Raw genomic sequence first — 18,381 nt, forward strand, 5'->3', positions numbered from 1 at the left:
TCGGTGGTCTTAATGAACTTTTACATCTCTCTCTCTCTCTGTTGTTCTCCCCCTTTCCCTTTCCCTTCCGCTCACGAATCCATCGGTCCCGAAGATCGCGGATTTTCCGCGGAGATGAATGCCCTTTGTCGAATACGATGTTACAAGAGGACGAGCAAAAAAAGGGGGGAGAGGGAAGGGTCGGAGGACCATTAAAGATATACCAGTTACATGCAACGGACGTAGCACCAATTACGCGTGACGCCTTCTACTTTGCATCGGTGGCAAGGAGGAATGATTTTTGCTCTCGGTGAGAGTCTTTCTCATGTGCAAATACAGCGGAGAGCGTTACCGACAGCTCTCGGGGCTCTCTGCGTGCTTTATGAAAACATCTCTCGCAGAGAACTTCCTCGGCGTTCGTAAAGGGAGGGGAGAGGGAAGGGAGACGAGAGAGAGAGAGAGAGAGAGAGAGAGGTGCTCGCGCAGGAGGTATTAAAGCTGGCCTAATCTTAATATTCAAATTCTGCGGCGAAACTACGGTCCGGTACAGGGGACGGAGAAAGCGCAAGCGAGGGAAGGCGACAAGGATGGGACTGAGAAAGGCAGAGGGAAGGAACGAAAAGAGGAGAGAATGGCCTCGCGTAACCGATTCTCGAACTCATAAATTTTAAATTATGTCAAGCAAAAAGAAAGGACTCGCGATGGTACCCGATCTCGGGTAAAATAAGAGAAACGCGCGGGGGTACTACTTCTTCTTCCCCGCTACGGCCCCTAGGTGCTCCAGAAGAAGACAGAGAGGCCTGAACTGATTGCGAGTTCTGGATGCGATTAAAGTATATCCAAGAGAAATTTTTAATTACATAACGCAAGTGAAATCTGTATATATTCTTTTACATTTTGTTATCTCATTTTTTTTTCCGGGGGGATTCTCATATCTTTAAAAATAGTTTAAAGAGAGACATTGAAGAGTTAATATATAAAAAGAAATGAAAAAAATGAAACAATATTATTTTAAATGCAATCAAGTTGTGTGAAGCAGCGATGTAGCGCGAGTCTGCACTGAGAAAAAAAAAATTTTGTTAACTTCATTAAATGCGTTCAACTCGCTACTATTTTTTTAATTGAAATATTTAAGCATTCAAGTCAGACACATCATGTTAGATTTAATATGTCGTATTTAAATTTAAATATCTAAATATTTCAATTAAAAAAAAAAAAAAAAAGTAATCTGAAATAAGTTGAACGCATTTTTAGTCAAGTTAACAACTTTTTTTTTTTTTTTTTTTTTCCAATGTATAGCGATTAATTTCATTTGATTTGCATCGATTCGATTTTGCATTCGTCTCATTCGTTCAAACAAGGGAGAAAATCGTAAAACTCGATGCCTTGGCAAAAACGGCGAGACAAAAAGGCCACTGTCAGGGAATTATTAGGGTTTCTACGTCGTAAGGCCCCGCTGGCAGCGCAGACGGCTAGCCCGTGGAGGGGTCGGGGGGGAGAGAAAGTGGAAGGGCTCATTGCCTCGACACGTTTTCCATACGCGAAACCGCTTTATGGGGCTCGCTACGAAATTTCATGGGGCCCCATTACTGCGCGTCGGGAGGGGCGGGGTGGGGAGGGGGGAGGGGGGGACCCGTCGAGTCGAATTTCCGGCATTAATTCGACATTATGCGATATTCAAATCTGTTCCGTGGAATTTTTTCAGTCTAACGAGATTCTACCCTGTCCCCCCTTTCTCCTCCGACCCTCTTGCTTGCCCTTTTTCGGACCCGATCCCTCGTTCCCTTCTCGATACGCGAGTTTTCGAGCTCGCTCCATTATAGAAAATTGCGGAATATGCCAGAGTGCCACATTCTCTTTTTATTGTTATGATAATTTTGCGACCTCCCCGCTTCGCTCCCCCTTCTTCTTCTCCGTTTCTGTCATCGTATACGCGACAAAACGCACCTTTACGATTGATACACTCGGTATCAATTATTATCATTAATTCTGGATGCTATTTGTTTAGCATAGATTAACGTTACACTTCGTAGGATCCTCTCGATTGAAACTGGCGCGAATGAACAGCGGATTGGACGAGCGGAGGCTGATCGCGCGCGCACGCGCGCTCGCGAGGACCGCCGAGTAGCTCGCGCGGCGCTCCTTTGTTCGCGGCCAGTTTCATTTTTCGAGTATGGAGGATAATTAATCTTGGGTGGGCATAAAAGGGTTTTCGGGTTCGGTCATGAGAAAAAATGAGCGCAGCCCTGGCGCAGTTCGGCCGCGGCCAGTTGCTCGCTGGCCCTTTTTTCTTCCTCCCTTCCCTCAGGCCCCTACAACTCCCTCTCCCTCCGTCTACCCTCCCTCCCCCCCCTCCCCCGCGCTTATTTCTCCTTTCGTTTCCATCTCAACGTTTCTCTCCTCTATCTCTCCTCCTCTTTCTCGATCTCTTTTTCACGTCCGCTCTCTTCTCTTTCTCGTTTATCCATTTAACCGCCTCCCACACGTAACGCCACGGGATTCTAAATCGCCATTTCGTGCTTTCGACTGTAAACCCCCTTTCCCCATCCCTAATATCCAAAGTATGACTACCGCCTCTTTCTTCGTTCTTTTTTTCCGGAATTTGAGTCAATAAAAAATCGCTTGGAACAAAGAAACGAACGGCCGCCAATTTCTCACCGGATAATGCTCGGCGGACCCATCGGCCCCGGGGAGAAGGCTAATCACGGTTGGCCATCTCGACTTCTGTTAGGTGTTAAAAATGAACCCCACGGGGCCCTGAGTTCTTTATCTCGCGCGGCCGAGCCACGCAAAGTCCCTCGATCTGTCAGCTCCTCGAGACGTTAAATATTAAAATTTGGAAACGTTATACTCGACCATATTCGTTTAAGATTCCTGCTTCCAAAGGTGCAAAGGCAGTTGTCGTAAAAAAAAAAATTAATAGCCCGCGAAATATTTCTTCAAAAAGGTAAAGAGAGATTTTATTAGAGAATCTCGAATTGAGATCTATTCATACTGGTTATAGGATTCGAAAAAACTCATGCCCTGCTCATTTTTCTCTAAAGTATCTTTGCTAATCTGTCTAGGATTTGCCAATAATTTATAATATTTAGGCCAGCTATATTTATAAATTTTATTTTATTTATTTTGTTATACGATAGATGAATAGATCATACTTTTTTATATTTATTTATGAATTTTATCGTGTCTCGATCTGCTCGTTTACATATCCGATTACAATTTTCGATTATGACGAGCCGGTGGGGGGAATCGGCGATTTATTATCGGCGATTTTACGCAAACTCGGCTTTTCTTAGGGGATAGATAGATATTTGCGTCGAACGTGTTTGGCGACGTCGGGTGTATCCGTTACTCGACGATTCGGAATCCCCGACAGTCGTTGACGATTCCGGGTTGAACGAGCCCAACCACGTACGGTATTCAGGCACGCGTAACGCGAGGCTCCTGAACGCGCGCGTCTTTCGTTACACGACGACGAAGCGCACGAAATTCGATTCTGGCGAGAAACAAGAAAGAAAGCCGAAGCCGCCGGTAATCTTACTTTTGTGTTTGGAATACCGAATTTATACGTAACGTACGCGGTACGCACCTCGCGGACAATCGCGTCGAGGAGAACCACGCACGCAATTGAGTCGATATTTTCTCTTATTTCGTACGGTATTTATTTCGTTATAGATGGTACCTCTTTATATTTATTTGTGAATTTTTATTATATATTTACGTTTTTTTTCTTATATAATAATGCGTTTGATTTAAGTTATGTACACTCGGTTATTTTTTTAAACAATAGACTTATATGTAAAGAAAGAATGCTTCGAATAAACCTTATTTTGTTTAAGAAAATTTAATGACATGAACGAAATTTTTTTTTAAATGATAGTTTTTTTTAATAATATATTTATTTTACTATAGTTTTGTAAGAAACTTTTATTTGAAATATTTTTTTGTAACTCAATTTTTCAAAAAAAAAATAACTGTGAGTGGATATACTTAAACCAAAGATATTTTCTACAAAAGGTATTTTTTTCTGATATATATCGTTCTATTTAATGTTCTCACGCGAAAATATGAGAAATACTGCGGCAGAAGAGCCGAGCAGCTTTTTTACAGGAAGCCGCTACGACGACGATTACTCGGATTTCTCGCCGAAAGGAGTGTCCTCGTGTCTCGGTTTTCCTCTTTAACGATACCAGCCACCTTTCGCTCTATCCCTTTCGATTCTCCCCGAGTCGAGGAGGAGTTACCCGTTCGCGCGGATCGAGAAGGGTGAGAAGGAAGTAACAGAGGCGCACCCCCGGAGGTACGCGTAACCCCTGCGGGTCGCGGAGAGAACGGCGTTTTACCGACTATTAACTCACTTTTTACTCACTGTTTCTTACCCTCGCTCTGCCTCCGGCTGAGTGAACGCGAGCGAAGGGAAGGAAGGATCCGCGGGCGCCGACGAGATAAAAACGATAGGAAAAGGTGCGCATGCGGGGAATCCCATCGACACTCGCGTGTACTTCTCCCCTACTCCCCAAGCTCCTCGTTCGCGTAATCTCTCGCTTTTTTTCTCTCCCCCTCCCCTCTCCTCACCTCACCGCTCTTTACCCCGTCGCGGCATTTTCGCCCCCTTGCCGATATTTCTCTTTCCGCTTTTCTTCCGGGATGGACGCGTGCAGGTAGCGGCCAGGTACCTGCGAGACTCCTCGAGGAGAGACAAGGGAGAGGAAAAAAAAAAAGAGAATCTCTCTGGGGGCCACGCTCGATTTAACCCCTGAGAAAAATCGCGCGATCCCTTATTCTCCCTGCCCCTCTCCCGGCGGAGTCGTCGCAGTTGATCTCGGGGGTTAACCGATTTCCCTGCGAAATTTGAAATCCGAGAGCGGTCCGTTTTTTTTTTCCCTACCCGTTTTTTCCTTCCGCTCTGAACTGAGCGCGGCGCACCCGTTTAAAGGTTTAAGTATCTCGTAAAAATGGGCTCGAGGATATCGAGGCGCCCTTCTTTCTTTTTCTTTTTTTTCTTTTTTTTTTTTTTCTTCTTTTCGCGCGACTTCCGAGGTTAGAGGGTCGGATGTCAGTCGCCGTCTCTAATTTGAGTCCCGAGCGTATCCGAATGATACCGATTATTTTATTATTCGATATCTGTGTAAAGTTTCTGACAAGTATATATTAAGGATGCTTTGGCTGTACAATAGTAGCTAAAAGCTGTCAAAATAAAAAGAAAGGGACATGACAATTCTTACGTTTGGATAATATTTTGGAAAGTCTAATAAATAAATCTGGATTATAATAAGAATTAAAATATGACAAGATAACACGGTTTTTAACATTTTGATAAATGAGAATAGTCGTAATTAATATTTTTTTTTAAATTTACGACAAAAACTTTCGCTCGTGAATATCCCCTGAAATTAACTGCAACAGACGGAAAAAAAAAACGAATAATTTACAAAAAGATTTCGGATTACCATGAGAATTTTTTGCGCTACAATTTTTAGCAGATAACTTTTAAACGAATAAGTGAAGCTAAATCAAGTTTTGCAGAAATATTTATTAGAATTTTGTTATATATGCAAAAATTTAAAAATTTGTTAATAAGTACTATATAATACGCAATTTTCCATAAGAATCAATACAAATTTAAATAATTTTTAAAGCGTTAAAAAAATTGTGCTCAGATTTTGTATATATTCAGAAGAAATAGTAGAACAAAATCTACAAAATCTTCATACTATTGTCAATGTCTTGACATACGACACGTAACAACAACCTTAGATTAATGCACAAAGATTTGCAAAATTTATAATTGTAGAATTGAAAAAGGGTAGAGAACGTTATATATCAAAAAGCTTACACTTCATCTTAAGATTATACAAATGATTTCGATTGCTATTTTTTAAATTGCTCTCTTTTCGTGGGGGAAAAAAAAAAAATCTTTTTTTATATATACATATATAATTGATTCTTTCATCGTCTCTATAAATTTGATTCCGCAAATCTTCTCAAGTGACAGATCTATTTTTGTTTCCGTGTTAAAAAGTACATTTCTATATTTTACAAACGAGGAATCTTGGAAAGATGACCCTCATCGTGATACGTTCATCTCTGCTGCGATCTCCAGCTGTATCAATGTGGCATGACTCCGCCACTATGTGAGGCGATTTGGAGTAAAGACGAAAGAGGGAATGCCTTCACGGAGGAAGAGAAACACAGAATCCCCGCGGCGCGATACCTTCTCCGGACCGGGCCTTAAAAATCGTGTCGATTTAAGGATCCGGCCGCGAGCGAGATACTGCGAAATGCGTATACGCATGCGATCCTTCAGGAATCTCCCTCGCGAGAATGAGAATTCATTTAATACTCGGGACGAGCGTCGAGACTTTTTTGCGCTATTTACGACGATCCGCCTCCGCATTATGCCTTTTATTAATTATAATCCTTTATTAATCGCGAAAGAAACGAAATCCTCTGCGCTCGATCGCGATACCCTCGAGGCACGAAAAATGTTTCGCCTCCGGCGAATCCGAAAGCTTGAAACGCATCGTCGAGCGAGAAATATTTTCCCACAGCGCGCATCATTTTTTCCTTATTCGGGGGAGTCCGCATTACGGTGGATATTCCCTTCATTTTTCATCAAACGAATGCAGGCGTCTCGCGTTGATGGCGAGCGAATCATCCATCGTGATACACAGGACGCTTCGTTCGTCCAACGAAAAAAAAAAAAAAAAAAGTGGTAGAAAGCGCGTAAAAGAGCGAAAGGGAGAGGACTTCAACCGCGAGAAACGAGGAAGGATATAAACTGAGAAAAAAAAAAGGAAGAGAGATCCCAGGGGTTTCGTAATTTTAGTAGACATCATCGATCTAACCTTTCGGGAGAGTCCGGCGTATCCCTCCGTGGGGGTCTCGTGGTCCCTCTCTCCTTTTCTCTCTTAAGGAAGGGATTTTTAAGCCCTTTCTAAAGTCTACTTCTATTATTATTTCTCTCCCGTTTCCTCGCTCCTCTCCTCACCTGCGATCAAGTAAACCTCTAGAAATCGTTGAACTTCGACGCTCTCAGGGTTTATTTGCGCGAATAAATCGCATCCTATCTACCTGGTATGCCCGGATTATATTTGTGAGGTAAAAAAAAAAAAACACCAGGAATAACTCTTACCTAACGTAGCTCATCCAATTGTTTGCGCAGTTAGAACTCTATTTTTTTTCTAACGGGGTCTACATTTAAAAAAAATAAGAGAATTTGTTAGAATTCCTTAGAAAATCATATATTTAATAAACTGATTATTTTTTTTTTTTTTATTTTTCACGAGACAAAGTTTGTGAGGCTATAATTATTAAGGAAAAGTAATTTTATTATTTGAAAAAGAAAGATGAAAACTTAGCAAATGTAAAAAAATTTGAAAAGTATCTCCCACGTACAATATATAAATTTAATCTTCGATTAAAATCTATCAGTAAGATGGATTAGTAATTACAGTCTATATTCGATAGGGTATCGAACAGTATTACGAATTTTTTTTTTTAATTTCTCTCCGTAGAATAGAGTTCAGAGCAGATGTACCTGCCAGCGGTCGATTACGACGCGGCTTTTAAAATCGAAACGTCTCAATTTCACGACTCCAAACCCGGAGTCGAAAAAAAAACTTCCCCCGCGGTCTCTCCCTTTTGCTGCCATCGCCTCGGATCGACCGCACACATTCCCCGTAGAATCTCACCGTCTATTCCCAATTTACTGTATCCTCGAACCAATCCGGAAGTTTATCTCGCCCCTCCGTAAGATTTTTCCGAGATCAAGATAGAGAGCGAAATCAAGTGATTGCGAGGAGTTAGTCTTGCTAGAATTTTGACAAAGATCAGATCTTCAGGATCTTCAGACGACTGTAAATATAGGTAGGTTTATAGATAGTCGGATAAATTAAAGATTTCCTCCTCCTTCCCCCCTCCCTCCCCCGAATAAATCGAAATAATGACGAATAACGGCGGAATTTTTTTTTTTTTTATTTCGTTCGTTTAATAATTCCCCTATTATTATTAATCGAAATAATGCGTATGGAATAGCAATCTCTGCTGGTTGGCAATAATAAAAATAATAATTCGAATCTGTAATCGGGTATTGGTCCGAATTAATTGTTTCCGGCCGATAGGTTGTAATTTTAATAACGCTTCTTATCGAGACTTGAGCATTTTCAGAGCGCGAGATTTTCGCAAAGTTCGTTCAATTCGTCACACTTATACGAAGTGTTTTTTTATCGAACAGATACATACGAACTTCACTCGAGATTACCGGTTTTTTTTTTTTTTTAAATAACACACATTCGCTCTTGAATCGGTCTGCTTGCTTCGTTGAAAACACGTCCCGATCATTTGGTCCCGATAAGAAATCAAAGTTAATTATTTTACGACTCTCACGATATTCCGCAACTCTCGTTAAAGCTCACCTCACCGAGACCCGTGACAACGTCAGCAATAACAGGTGGCTTTTTTCTCACATCTCTCAGAGTTGATTTCAATAATACATTACAATCGCGCACTTTGGATTTCTCGAGAAAGAAATCGTCGATAGCGAACTGGCTTTGTCATTGATTACGAAACTGGTGTGCCTGACGGATATATCGTGAGCGTTAAAAAAAAAAAAAAATCATCTGTCAGATTCATTATTTATATCGTCAAATTTAGAAATTTATCAATTTCGAAAATACTTACGACTCCATATAAACGGCATCGCTAATCTTTTCTTCGCAGGGAAGGTGAAGGTGAAGGAGGAGAAGGACGCCTCGTCGATGGCACCCGGAAGTCCACCCACGCCTCCGCATACCCCGCAAAGTCCGCAACGCGCGATTCCGTCTCTCGGCAATCTCTCGCAATCCTGTCAAACGTCAAACGCAAATTCGCCCAACTTGCAGCAACCGCAACAGCATCAGTCGCAGGAGCAACAGCAGCAGCAGCAGCAGCAGCATCATTCCCTGCACGCCATGGCTAATTCACCCCTGAATCAGATATTGGTTCAAAATCCGGCGCTGGCGCAACTGTTGCAGCAAAATCCAACGATCCTGTCGCAGAATCCGCAATTGGCGCAGCTGCTGCAACAGAATCTTCAAGTTCAGATGGGCAGCGTGCTCTTCCAGAACGTGAGACGGGAGGAGTCCGAGGAATCTAGGGTAAGTAGGAGCGTCTAATCGTTGTCCCTGAATCCTGAAAACTACCACCAAAGTTCATTACACTCCGGCCGAGATTGTGACATGAATGCCTGAAACAGCAATTTTTACAAACCTAAGGTTCTAAAGATCATATTATATACCATAACCGTATTATTATAGCCGTGGTATTCCAGTGTTATAATTTGTATGGTCGACTCGAATGTCAGCGATTATTAAAAATTTAAGTAGCATTGAATTATCGCTTGCCATTGCGTCAAAAGCGAGACAATCGCGCGAAGCTGTCCAAAAACAATGCGCGATGACTCATCCGAGACTCAAGTCACCGTCAAGATCGTAAAATTACCAACGGGAGCTACGTGAGCCTAACTGTGCTAGAATAATTCAGCGCTTCCCAGAATCATAAGCGACGAAACAATCGCTTATAATACGTCGTAATAAAAGTCGATAGAGACTTCGTCGTTTGAAGATTATTCGTTCAAACTATTAATCGCGAGTTATTTATTTCTGAAAACTCGTTATTTCTAAAAATTCACTCTTCATAAATAGAAGAATGTGAAATATTTTACAATAATATTTATTTGACATATAACAAATATTTTATCAAACTAATATTTATTATCTCGAGATTGCGAAACGACCCAGACAGCGCCACAATATTTATGATAAAATATTCATAAATATTTTTTACTATTTATTTTCTTCAAATATTTATTATATAAATATTTTATACATATTTTGTATACATTAAGCGAAGAAGTCATAAAAATTTTATTCCATATATTATGTGAAGATATTTATTTCATTAAAATATAGATATAAATATTTTATATAATATTTGTGGTAAGTAATAAAAAAAAAAATAAATATTTATAATAATATTTCGTATAAATACTTCTCAATATTTTTATAAATATTTTTATGATACTTGCGATAAATCTTTACGATCTGTTAAATTTCAGATCACAAAAATATTTATAAAATATTCAAATAATTATTATAAATATTTCGTACATATATAATTATAAATATTGTGCGCTGTCTGGGGGAAGAGATTAAAAAAAAAAAAAAGTAGAATTCAATGCGCGTTATATCAGTATGCCGTTATCGATGACGCGTAGAGATGCATATATGCCAGATCACCAAAAAGGAGGAGATACGAAACCCGGTACGACCATGGACGACCCCCCCGGCTATGGGATCGCTGCCCGTGGAATCCCATACACGGAGAATTGAAATTATTCCCCGGATTTTTGTCGTGTCGTTTACATTATTTTCGCCTTTGAATATTAATGGGCATATGCTCTCCGGCGTTATGGCACAAGAAGTAACAACGGCGTATAATATTCGAGTCTTAACGTTATTCTATTGTTTGCAAATCAGCTCTATTGTTTTCTCATATACCTCTATACTCTCTCGCGTACCCTCTTTGCCCCACCCCCCACCCACCCCACCTCACTCCCCTCCTCGCTTCTCCTTCATCTCCTCCTCCTTCATCGGCGTGCCTTCCCTCTTTCTCTCCCCTCCTTTATCGTCGTCTTTCTTTCTTTTATCGTTACCTCCCTTCTCGTCTCTCTATCCCCCCCCCCCTCTCTCTCTCTCTCTCTCTCTCTCTCTCTTTCTCTCTCTCTTCGATTCTCTTCTTCCTCCTCGTCGTCGCTCTTCTCGCCCCACCCCTGTTTCATTCCGATCTTTTTCTCTTTCTTCGCCCCCTCCCCATCCCCCTTGCACTTCTCGTCCCATGCCCCGATGCATACGTTCGCATTATATACATCGTGATGCACATTGTTTTCCATTTGTTTCCTCGCGTTTGCGTTTTCTCCCTGCGAATCTTTTCGCGAACGATAAATGCATTAATCTAAGAAACGACCGTAAACGCGCGCTTAAGTTCTTAATTGTGATCTCGTCTATCCGGAATCGATTTTTTTTTTTTTTTTTTTTTTTTTTTTTTTTTTTTTTTTTTTGCGGTAGTCATCGCATCGACTGCCCGATATTATTATGCGCGAGACACGCCGCCGTACGTAATATTGGGCACGGAAGGTCGCGGATAATTATGAACGAGGAATATAAATGTTCGATTAGAGATTGCGGAATTGATGATGGAACATGCGATGGTCACGTACGTGAGACGATTTCTATTAAATTCGACGAAATTTAATCGTGCGTTCCGGCGAGCGCATCGCGATCGGCGACGAGGAGTTTTTCCTCGTCGGGAGGTGAAGTTCATATAAGATCGGGACAGAGAACCCCGTTGAACGATAATAATACAACGGCGCGTCACGGCGTAATAGAATATGTTTATGCGATAATTTATATGCGCGCAAAGTAATGCGAAACTTTTCCACGATAAATTTACGCGCCGAGATCAACTTTGTTCGAGTTTCAACAATAATAAGTCGTTTAATTCGAAGAATTGATTCGAGTCGGGAATAATTTTTTCAAGGCGAATGGAAAATTGGATGGAAAGAGAGAGAGAGAGAGTGAGAGAGAGAGAAGGAGGGGAGAAGGGAAATGGATGGACGACGATGTTAATAAAAAAAACTAACGAAGTAGTAAGCGAAGTTCATAAATTCAACGATGCGGATCGAAACTGTGAGAGCTAGGGCTTCGGAAATCGTATATAGCATTGGAATAATTTGAACCGCGATGAGGCTTCCGCGGGAGGAGTGGGGTGGGGGAGGGGCAAAAGTGACAGTTCGTTCGCGCGACGTCTCGCTCTCTCCGGGTGGCGCGGCGGGGAGCCTTCTTCCATTAGGTCTTCCGATTTTAATTTCGACTCGTAGCGAAGCGAGAACACGTCCCGTGAATGCGCGCGACAAATATACAATACGTACGATACGGCGGGAGTCGATAAAAGGTCAGTTACGCGAAATTGAAATGCCGTAGAAGATGTGCCCCCGGGGATTTATTAATTTCGTTACTCGGTAGCGGTAGTTGGTAGGGGTTAACGAAGGCACATTAAGCGGCGAGGCGTGTTACGAGCGCGGGCCTAAGGCCGTAACGCGATTAGTTCGCGCGAGAATGGCTGGATCTTTTGCAAGATAGAATTTTACGGAAACATCTCGCGTCCGCCGCGTGGGCGACGAGGTCCCGGGTCCCCTACCTTCGTCCCCGGCCTCGCGTCCCCTGGCCCCCTCTCCACACCCCTCCCTATCCCGTTCCCTCTTTCGCTCGCGTACGGCCCTGAGCACGCCGGTGTATTGTACATCGTAATGTATTTCTTTTAGGTACCGCCGACAATAGCGAGCCTGACGGCGATGAAGGTGGAGGCAGCTGACCCGAAGGTTTCCGGTGAGTTACTATTTCCTCCTCGTCGACGGAATTATCGGGATCGTAATTAGATTCGAATCCGAGACTGCTCGCGTTCGATGACCCTGCTCGCGCGAACAAAAGGAAGGTGAAAAAAAGAGAACGAGGTGGAAAGAGAGAGAGAGAGAGAGAGAGAGAGAGGGACCAATCGCTGCTGGCGGGAACGCGAGATCGACGCCTCGTCGCCGCTCATCTGGTTAGACCAGGTGATTTGTAATCGACGCTCTTGTAATCGTTGAGCGAATCTATGATTAGAACACCGGTGACAATGTTGTGTCGATCGTGTGACAAGACGGCGACGCTTGACCTTTAACGGCATCTGGCTAGAAATATAATCGGTATGCGTTCGCGTTCGCCAAAAGTCTCGCGCGACGAATGTATTATATTTAACGGACGAATCGTATATGAAATTAAAAATCGCCACGCTCCGTTATATCCTAATTGCCGGCGATGCCGTCGAGGAGAACCGCCAAGGGGGAAAAAAAAAAAAATCCCAACATTTTACTCGAGCGAGATAGAGATAAACTTTTTAACTCTTTTAACACGTCGTATAAAAATTTTCCAGTCTCTATTCAACTTTCTAATTTTTTTCACAAGATATTTCCTTGCGCGAATTTATTCCCCTTTTTGCTTTTTCCAACGAGAATTAATAAAATCGGCCGCGCATGCCGATGGAATATGCTGGAGAAATCGGGTCCAGCGTGCGCGGGCGCGCGCGCGCACCCGACACAGTGGACCCGCATCTTTGAGTAATTATCGCGCATTCCTGCGTGCCACGTGACAAATCTGAAGCTATACGTAAGCCGGCCTGAGAGCACCGCCGTCATCTCTCTCTCCCTACAGCCTTTATTTGCCTCGATCCTCGCGAACTCGTGAATCGTGGCGCAACCTGACGAATCGCCGCTTTCAGTGTTTTGTGCCCCGAGGGCTGTTCCCCCTTTATTGGAATATCCGCCCACAGCATTATGGGAATTATCAAGGAAATGGGATGAGTGCCAACGGCTCCCACGAGGGACTCGTGGAGGGAGGGAGAGAGAGAGAGAGAGAGAGAGAGAGAGGAGGGTTGCTTCAGTCGCATTGATAAAAGAAATCCGGGATTTATCAATCCTCTGATTTTATTAATCACTGTAAATATAGGAACGCGTCGTGTGATATACCGAGTGCTCTTAAATTAATCTTGATTGTAATAAAATATCGAGAATTCACGGATGGACTGACAGCCCCAATGGACAATATTATGTTTACAAATACAAGATAAAAATATAGAATGAAAATATTTACACACACACACACACATATATGTATATACGTACGTTCCCTCTTCCATTATAAATCACGACGGACATTTAACGGTTAGTATGGGGGGAAAAAAAAAAAATCATTCATTTGTATGTTAATTCTACGTGTAATATACCGCGGTGTTTCCAAATAATATTTTATTTATATATAAACCGAAGTATTAAAAAGAAAAAAAAAATTATATTTTTAATCGTTCGCATTCGAAATGTGCTCGCTGTTCATGTTCGCGTGACTGCGTAGAAATATCGCTCGCCGAGATATTCGTAGATTTTCATAGCTCCGTATTACATAAACATACCGATGTCCCTTCGTAAATAGGCATCGTTTAGGATCAATCGTTTCTTCCCGGCTGTCCGTCATCTCATTATTGGCACGCGAACCATCAATTTTCCTCGAAAACATCAGCGAATCGACTTGCCCCAATCGAGACAGTTCGTCGCGCAATTCCCGTTCATCGAAACCGTAAAAAGATTCCGCGACGAAAATCACGGCGATGATGAGCGAGAGAAATCAGGAGTGAGAGCGGGGGGAGGGGGGGGGACGACGTCGAGTAGAGGAAGAGAGAGTGGGCGGCCTCCGTTGGATTTTCTGGTCCAGTGACATATTCTCGTAATTTCGTATCGGCCAATCAACGTCGGCCGGAGGATATATTAAACGCGTGGTGGGATCTACAACGAAATGGAATAAAATAAAATGTGTACGTTGTACACGTTCGCGACGGTATAACGCGGGCTATCGGAAGAAAGAGAGGAAAGGGGGGGGGGGAGAGAAGCACCGAGATGAAGGAGGCGAAGGGTGAAAGAGAGACGCGAGTGCGCGAGAAGAAGATAGAGACGTAGATGTACGTGAAAAGAGAAAGAGAAAGAGATGCAAATGACGGTGAACGGAGAGAGGGAATGATAGAGAGAGAGAGAGAGAGAGAGAGAGAGAAAGATGCTAGCAATCAAAGTTGATTAAGCCCACAACTGGGGAATCTGTGGGGCCAGTGTCTCACGCCAATCTCGCCCAATCAGCCGGTTGGCCGGGGAGATTTAAAAAATAGAATGCCTACTGTCAATTGTCCCATAATTTAAATAAATCGAATAAATGGACAAAGTGGCCAATTAGAGTAGTTGCTGGTTGCTGCTTTAACGCATTATTCTCTCTTTCTCGCAGTGTCTTCGACCCTCCTCCCTCGTCTTCTCTTCTCCTTCCCCCTCCCTCCTCCCTCTCTTCCTTCTATCGCGCTCACTCCCTTGCCCTCACTCTCCTCGTCGAAGACGCGCTTCTATTCCTCCCCCTCCCCTCTCTTCACCCGTCGTTCCTTTAATTCTCCGTGCTTGACATCGACTAGCGTCCGCGGCCACCTTGTCTTGGCCGAAGAGTGCCTTCGTTATATCGTGAAGAAGATGATCGTTCAATGTATGCGCGACGGGTAAATGCGTATGATGCGTGGTTGCGCGAAATTGGCGCGAATTAGGCCGTTAAGCAAACTCGGCAAACTCGATTATCAGGCAATATGGAAATTTTCAGAATCGGGCGCTGGCATCGAGCTGATCGGGCAGATCTCGGGCAATACCCGCCGCGAGAAGAGACTGTCTCCCTGTTTGTAATACGCGGGGATAAATGTTGCCCGCATTCTCATTTTCGCTTTGAAATCGATACCACACTCGAACACGCATTAGACTACTACGTATTCGCAGTCTCCTTTACGGGCGGTAAAAATTTTTTTCGGAGCCGTAGTATAAGCTTTGTCGCGCTCATTTATATTTGATAAAATCGGCAAACCAGCGGATAAATTTTCTGCAAACGGCGCTACTTCGTTATCTTGACAATTAATATTCTCAGCGTAGACTAGGCGTTTTTTCGTAGACTCGTTAAACTCGAAAATAAACCTAAGACCTGGATCGCGCTACTGTTTTATCGCCGAACGTAAATTCGATGATAAGCGAGGTACAATACGTTGTCGGAGAGAGAGAGAAAAAGGACGAGTATATGGTTCGTGCTCGACACCATCTCGATCTATCTTGATGATATGTGCGGTAACTTCTTTCTCTCTCTCTCTCTCTCTCTCTTAAATTCCGAATTCTACTTTTACTAATTATAACAATTTACGACTTTAACAATTATCACCATCCTACACGCGCCATCAGTCTGCACCTGTTCGACATACATTTACGAAGTAGCTTAATGGCCGCCTCGTTGATATCTGTACCCATCAATTTTGCACGAGTACAATTTAATTAAGCCTTGCTATCGCGCTACGATTACGAGTAATATCGTCATCGTCGAGTCCTAATGACCGTCGTCATCTGTCAATTCGTAAAGAAAGACAGACGGCTTAATTAGCCGTCGCGTATAACTTTTAAGAATGACAGCATTATAAATAGTACCGAAAAATCGCTAATTTTAATATTTATACTTCGATTTCGATCATCGGGTGTGCTTTTAATATACAGTGCGCGTGCGCAGTCATATCGAATAATTAAGTTACAGTAAGATAATTATATTTCCACGTGAACGTTGAAAGCACACTTTTAACTAATAGAATCAAGCGAGATTTAAATGATTCTTTCAACATGTCTGTAATTGCGCGAAACAGGCTCATTAACGTGAAATCACGAGAATCTCGCAGACGGATAACGTAGATGCTCGAACTTAGATATGACGTATACGTAGGGGCTGCCAGTTTGAGAACAGACAGGCAAGCGGATAACAAATAAAGCATAAACAGGAGCTACGATAAATAACTGGTGCGCCTCTCGTTGCATATTGTGCCCTCCAGGGTTTCGCTTCTACCTGACTCCTCGTATCTCTCTCTTTCTCTCTGTACCCGCCCCCGCCCCCCCCCCCATTACGTGCGCACAGGATTCACATATGTACAATACGTGCAACGATTCAGGCACCGAGGAGTTCAGACCACGGCGACCTTTAGTTTCCGTTCATAATGTGCGAATCCCGCGGCGCGATCACAGGCAATTGAAGAATCTTTTCGCCGCCTTCGTGTACGTACTTTTTGGAAAGGAACCTGGTCGCGAGAAACGTATTTTGGGCTATTATCACGGCACGTCAATTTTCACAAGATTGCCGAGTCACTCGGTATAACCATATACAGCTATCTATTAAGAATTATTGAATCAAAAGATGGCATGAATTTTTTGCGAAATTATTTTTTATGAAAAGAATAGCTTCTTTGAAATTATATTGAAAGAGATATGAAAAAATGAGGGATTCTCATATATATTATTATTTCATCTTTTTATATGTCTTTAAAAAATAAAATGTAAAGATAAAACAATATATACTTGAAAATATATATATATTTTTTTTTTTTAATACTCGTTTCTATGAAGAAAGAGAATAATTCATTTGCATATAGTTCTGTCGATTAAAGAATCATTTGGCTGTCTTTATACATGCTTCTTGGAAAGCAATCTGATCGCGAGAGATCGTATTTTGGGCTATTACCACAACTCATCAATTTTCACAAAATTGCTGAATCACTCGGTATAATCATATGTAGCTATGTATTTAGAATTAATAAATTAAAAAGTGGCATAAATTTCTTGCGAAATTATTTTCTGTGAAAAGATTAACTTATTTGAAATTATATTAAAAAAGATATGCAAATGAGAGATTTTTATTTTATATATATATATATATATTATTATATCATCATTTTATGTCTCTAAAAAATAAAAAAAAGATAAAATAATTATAATTAAATATTTATTTAACACACACACACACACACACACACACACACACACACACACACATATATATATATATATATTCTTGAAAATAAATTTTGTTATAGTTGTTTCTACGAAGAAAGAGAACGATTCACTTGCATATAATTGCGCCAATTTTTACGAGCCAATTCTCATTTGTGTTTAAACTCGGGGAATTGGATTTCATTATCCGAAATTGAACGACGCGATTGCGATGACGAATGCGCGAATCGTCGTTACGTTGCCGCGTTCGTTTCTCGAGCGAGTACAACCGTTAGCCTTGAAGAAATATCATTAAAAAGCGATATGCGCGGTGAAAGAAAGCGAGAGGGAAACGAATTTCACGGTTCATTCGAATCTTTTTAAACGAATTTACCATACACACGCGCCATTTGCGCCACACTCCACGATGGGGTTGAAACTCTATTAAATTAATCGCCAAGTAAATATTTGACGGCTAAATTACCGCCAGTTTTCTTTTCTTTTTTTCTTCTTCCTTTTTCCCCCCGTTCCATTTTTTCCTTTCGTCAAAATCCCTCGTATCGAATTATCGGCGAACGCCGTTAGACTTTTCTCTCGCGCCATTTCTTCGTCCATAAATGGTTGCCGATGCGTTTATATCGCGCTCGCGATGAGATTCTTCGATGCGCGACGATAAAAGTGCGCGACGACGATTCCAGCCATTCGCAGTAACGATCGAGCGAGCGGTTCACTTAGACTCGTGCAGACAATGGCCAATCTCGTCGACGGGGACGCGAACAATGCTCGCCATAATTCGTGGTCCACTCGCGTTCTCGGGGGTTCTCGGCGAAACGGCCCGTCATCGATGCCGGTCCCGCCGTCGTCCCCTACCTCGTAAAAACCCGCGCAGCGCCTTCAAGAAGACGCGGCGGATACGAAAATTTTATTATTTATATTTGAAGTACTCTGCGTTGATACCACTGCTT

The 18,381-nt window shown here is 42.3% G+C and overlaps 1 protein-coding gene across 4 annotated transcripts in view; it reads left to right on the forward strand.

Moving 5' to 3' along the window:
- LOC138942404 (zinc finger protein castor homolog 1) overlaps positions 1 to 18,381 on the forward strand; it is a 174,561-nt gene that overhangs the window by 136,913 nt on the left and 19,267 nt on the right. For all 4 annotated transcript variants that reach the window (XM_070312617.1, XM_070312618.1, XM_070312615.1 and 1 more), the window contains 2 exons: positions 8,701 to 9,116; positions 12,341 to 12,404. In XM_070312617.1, the coding sequence (XP_070168718.1) occupies positions 8,701 to 9,116; positions 12,341 to 12,404 (480 nt within the window). The remainder of the gene's footprint in view (positions 1 to 8,700; positions 9,117 to 12,340; positions 12,405 to 18,381) is intronic.

The sequence above is a fragment of the Polyergus mexicanus genome, unplaced genomic scaffold, assembly GCF_030449975.1.
Source record: "Polyergus mexicanus isolate NDT 795.1 unplaced genomic scaffold, iyPolMexi1.0 SCAF_22, whole genome shotgun sequence".
Lineage (NCBI taxonomy): Eukaryota > Metazoa > Arthropoda > Insecta > Hymenoptera > Formicidae > Polyergus > Polyergus mexicanus.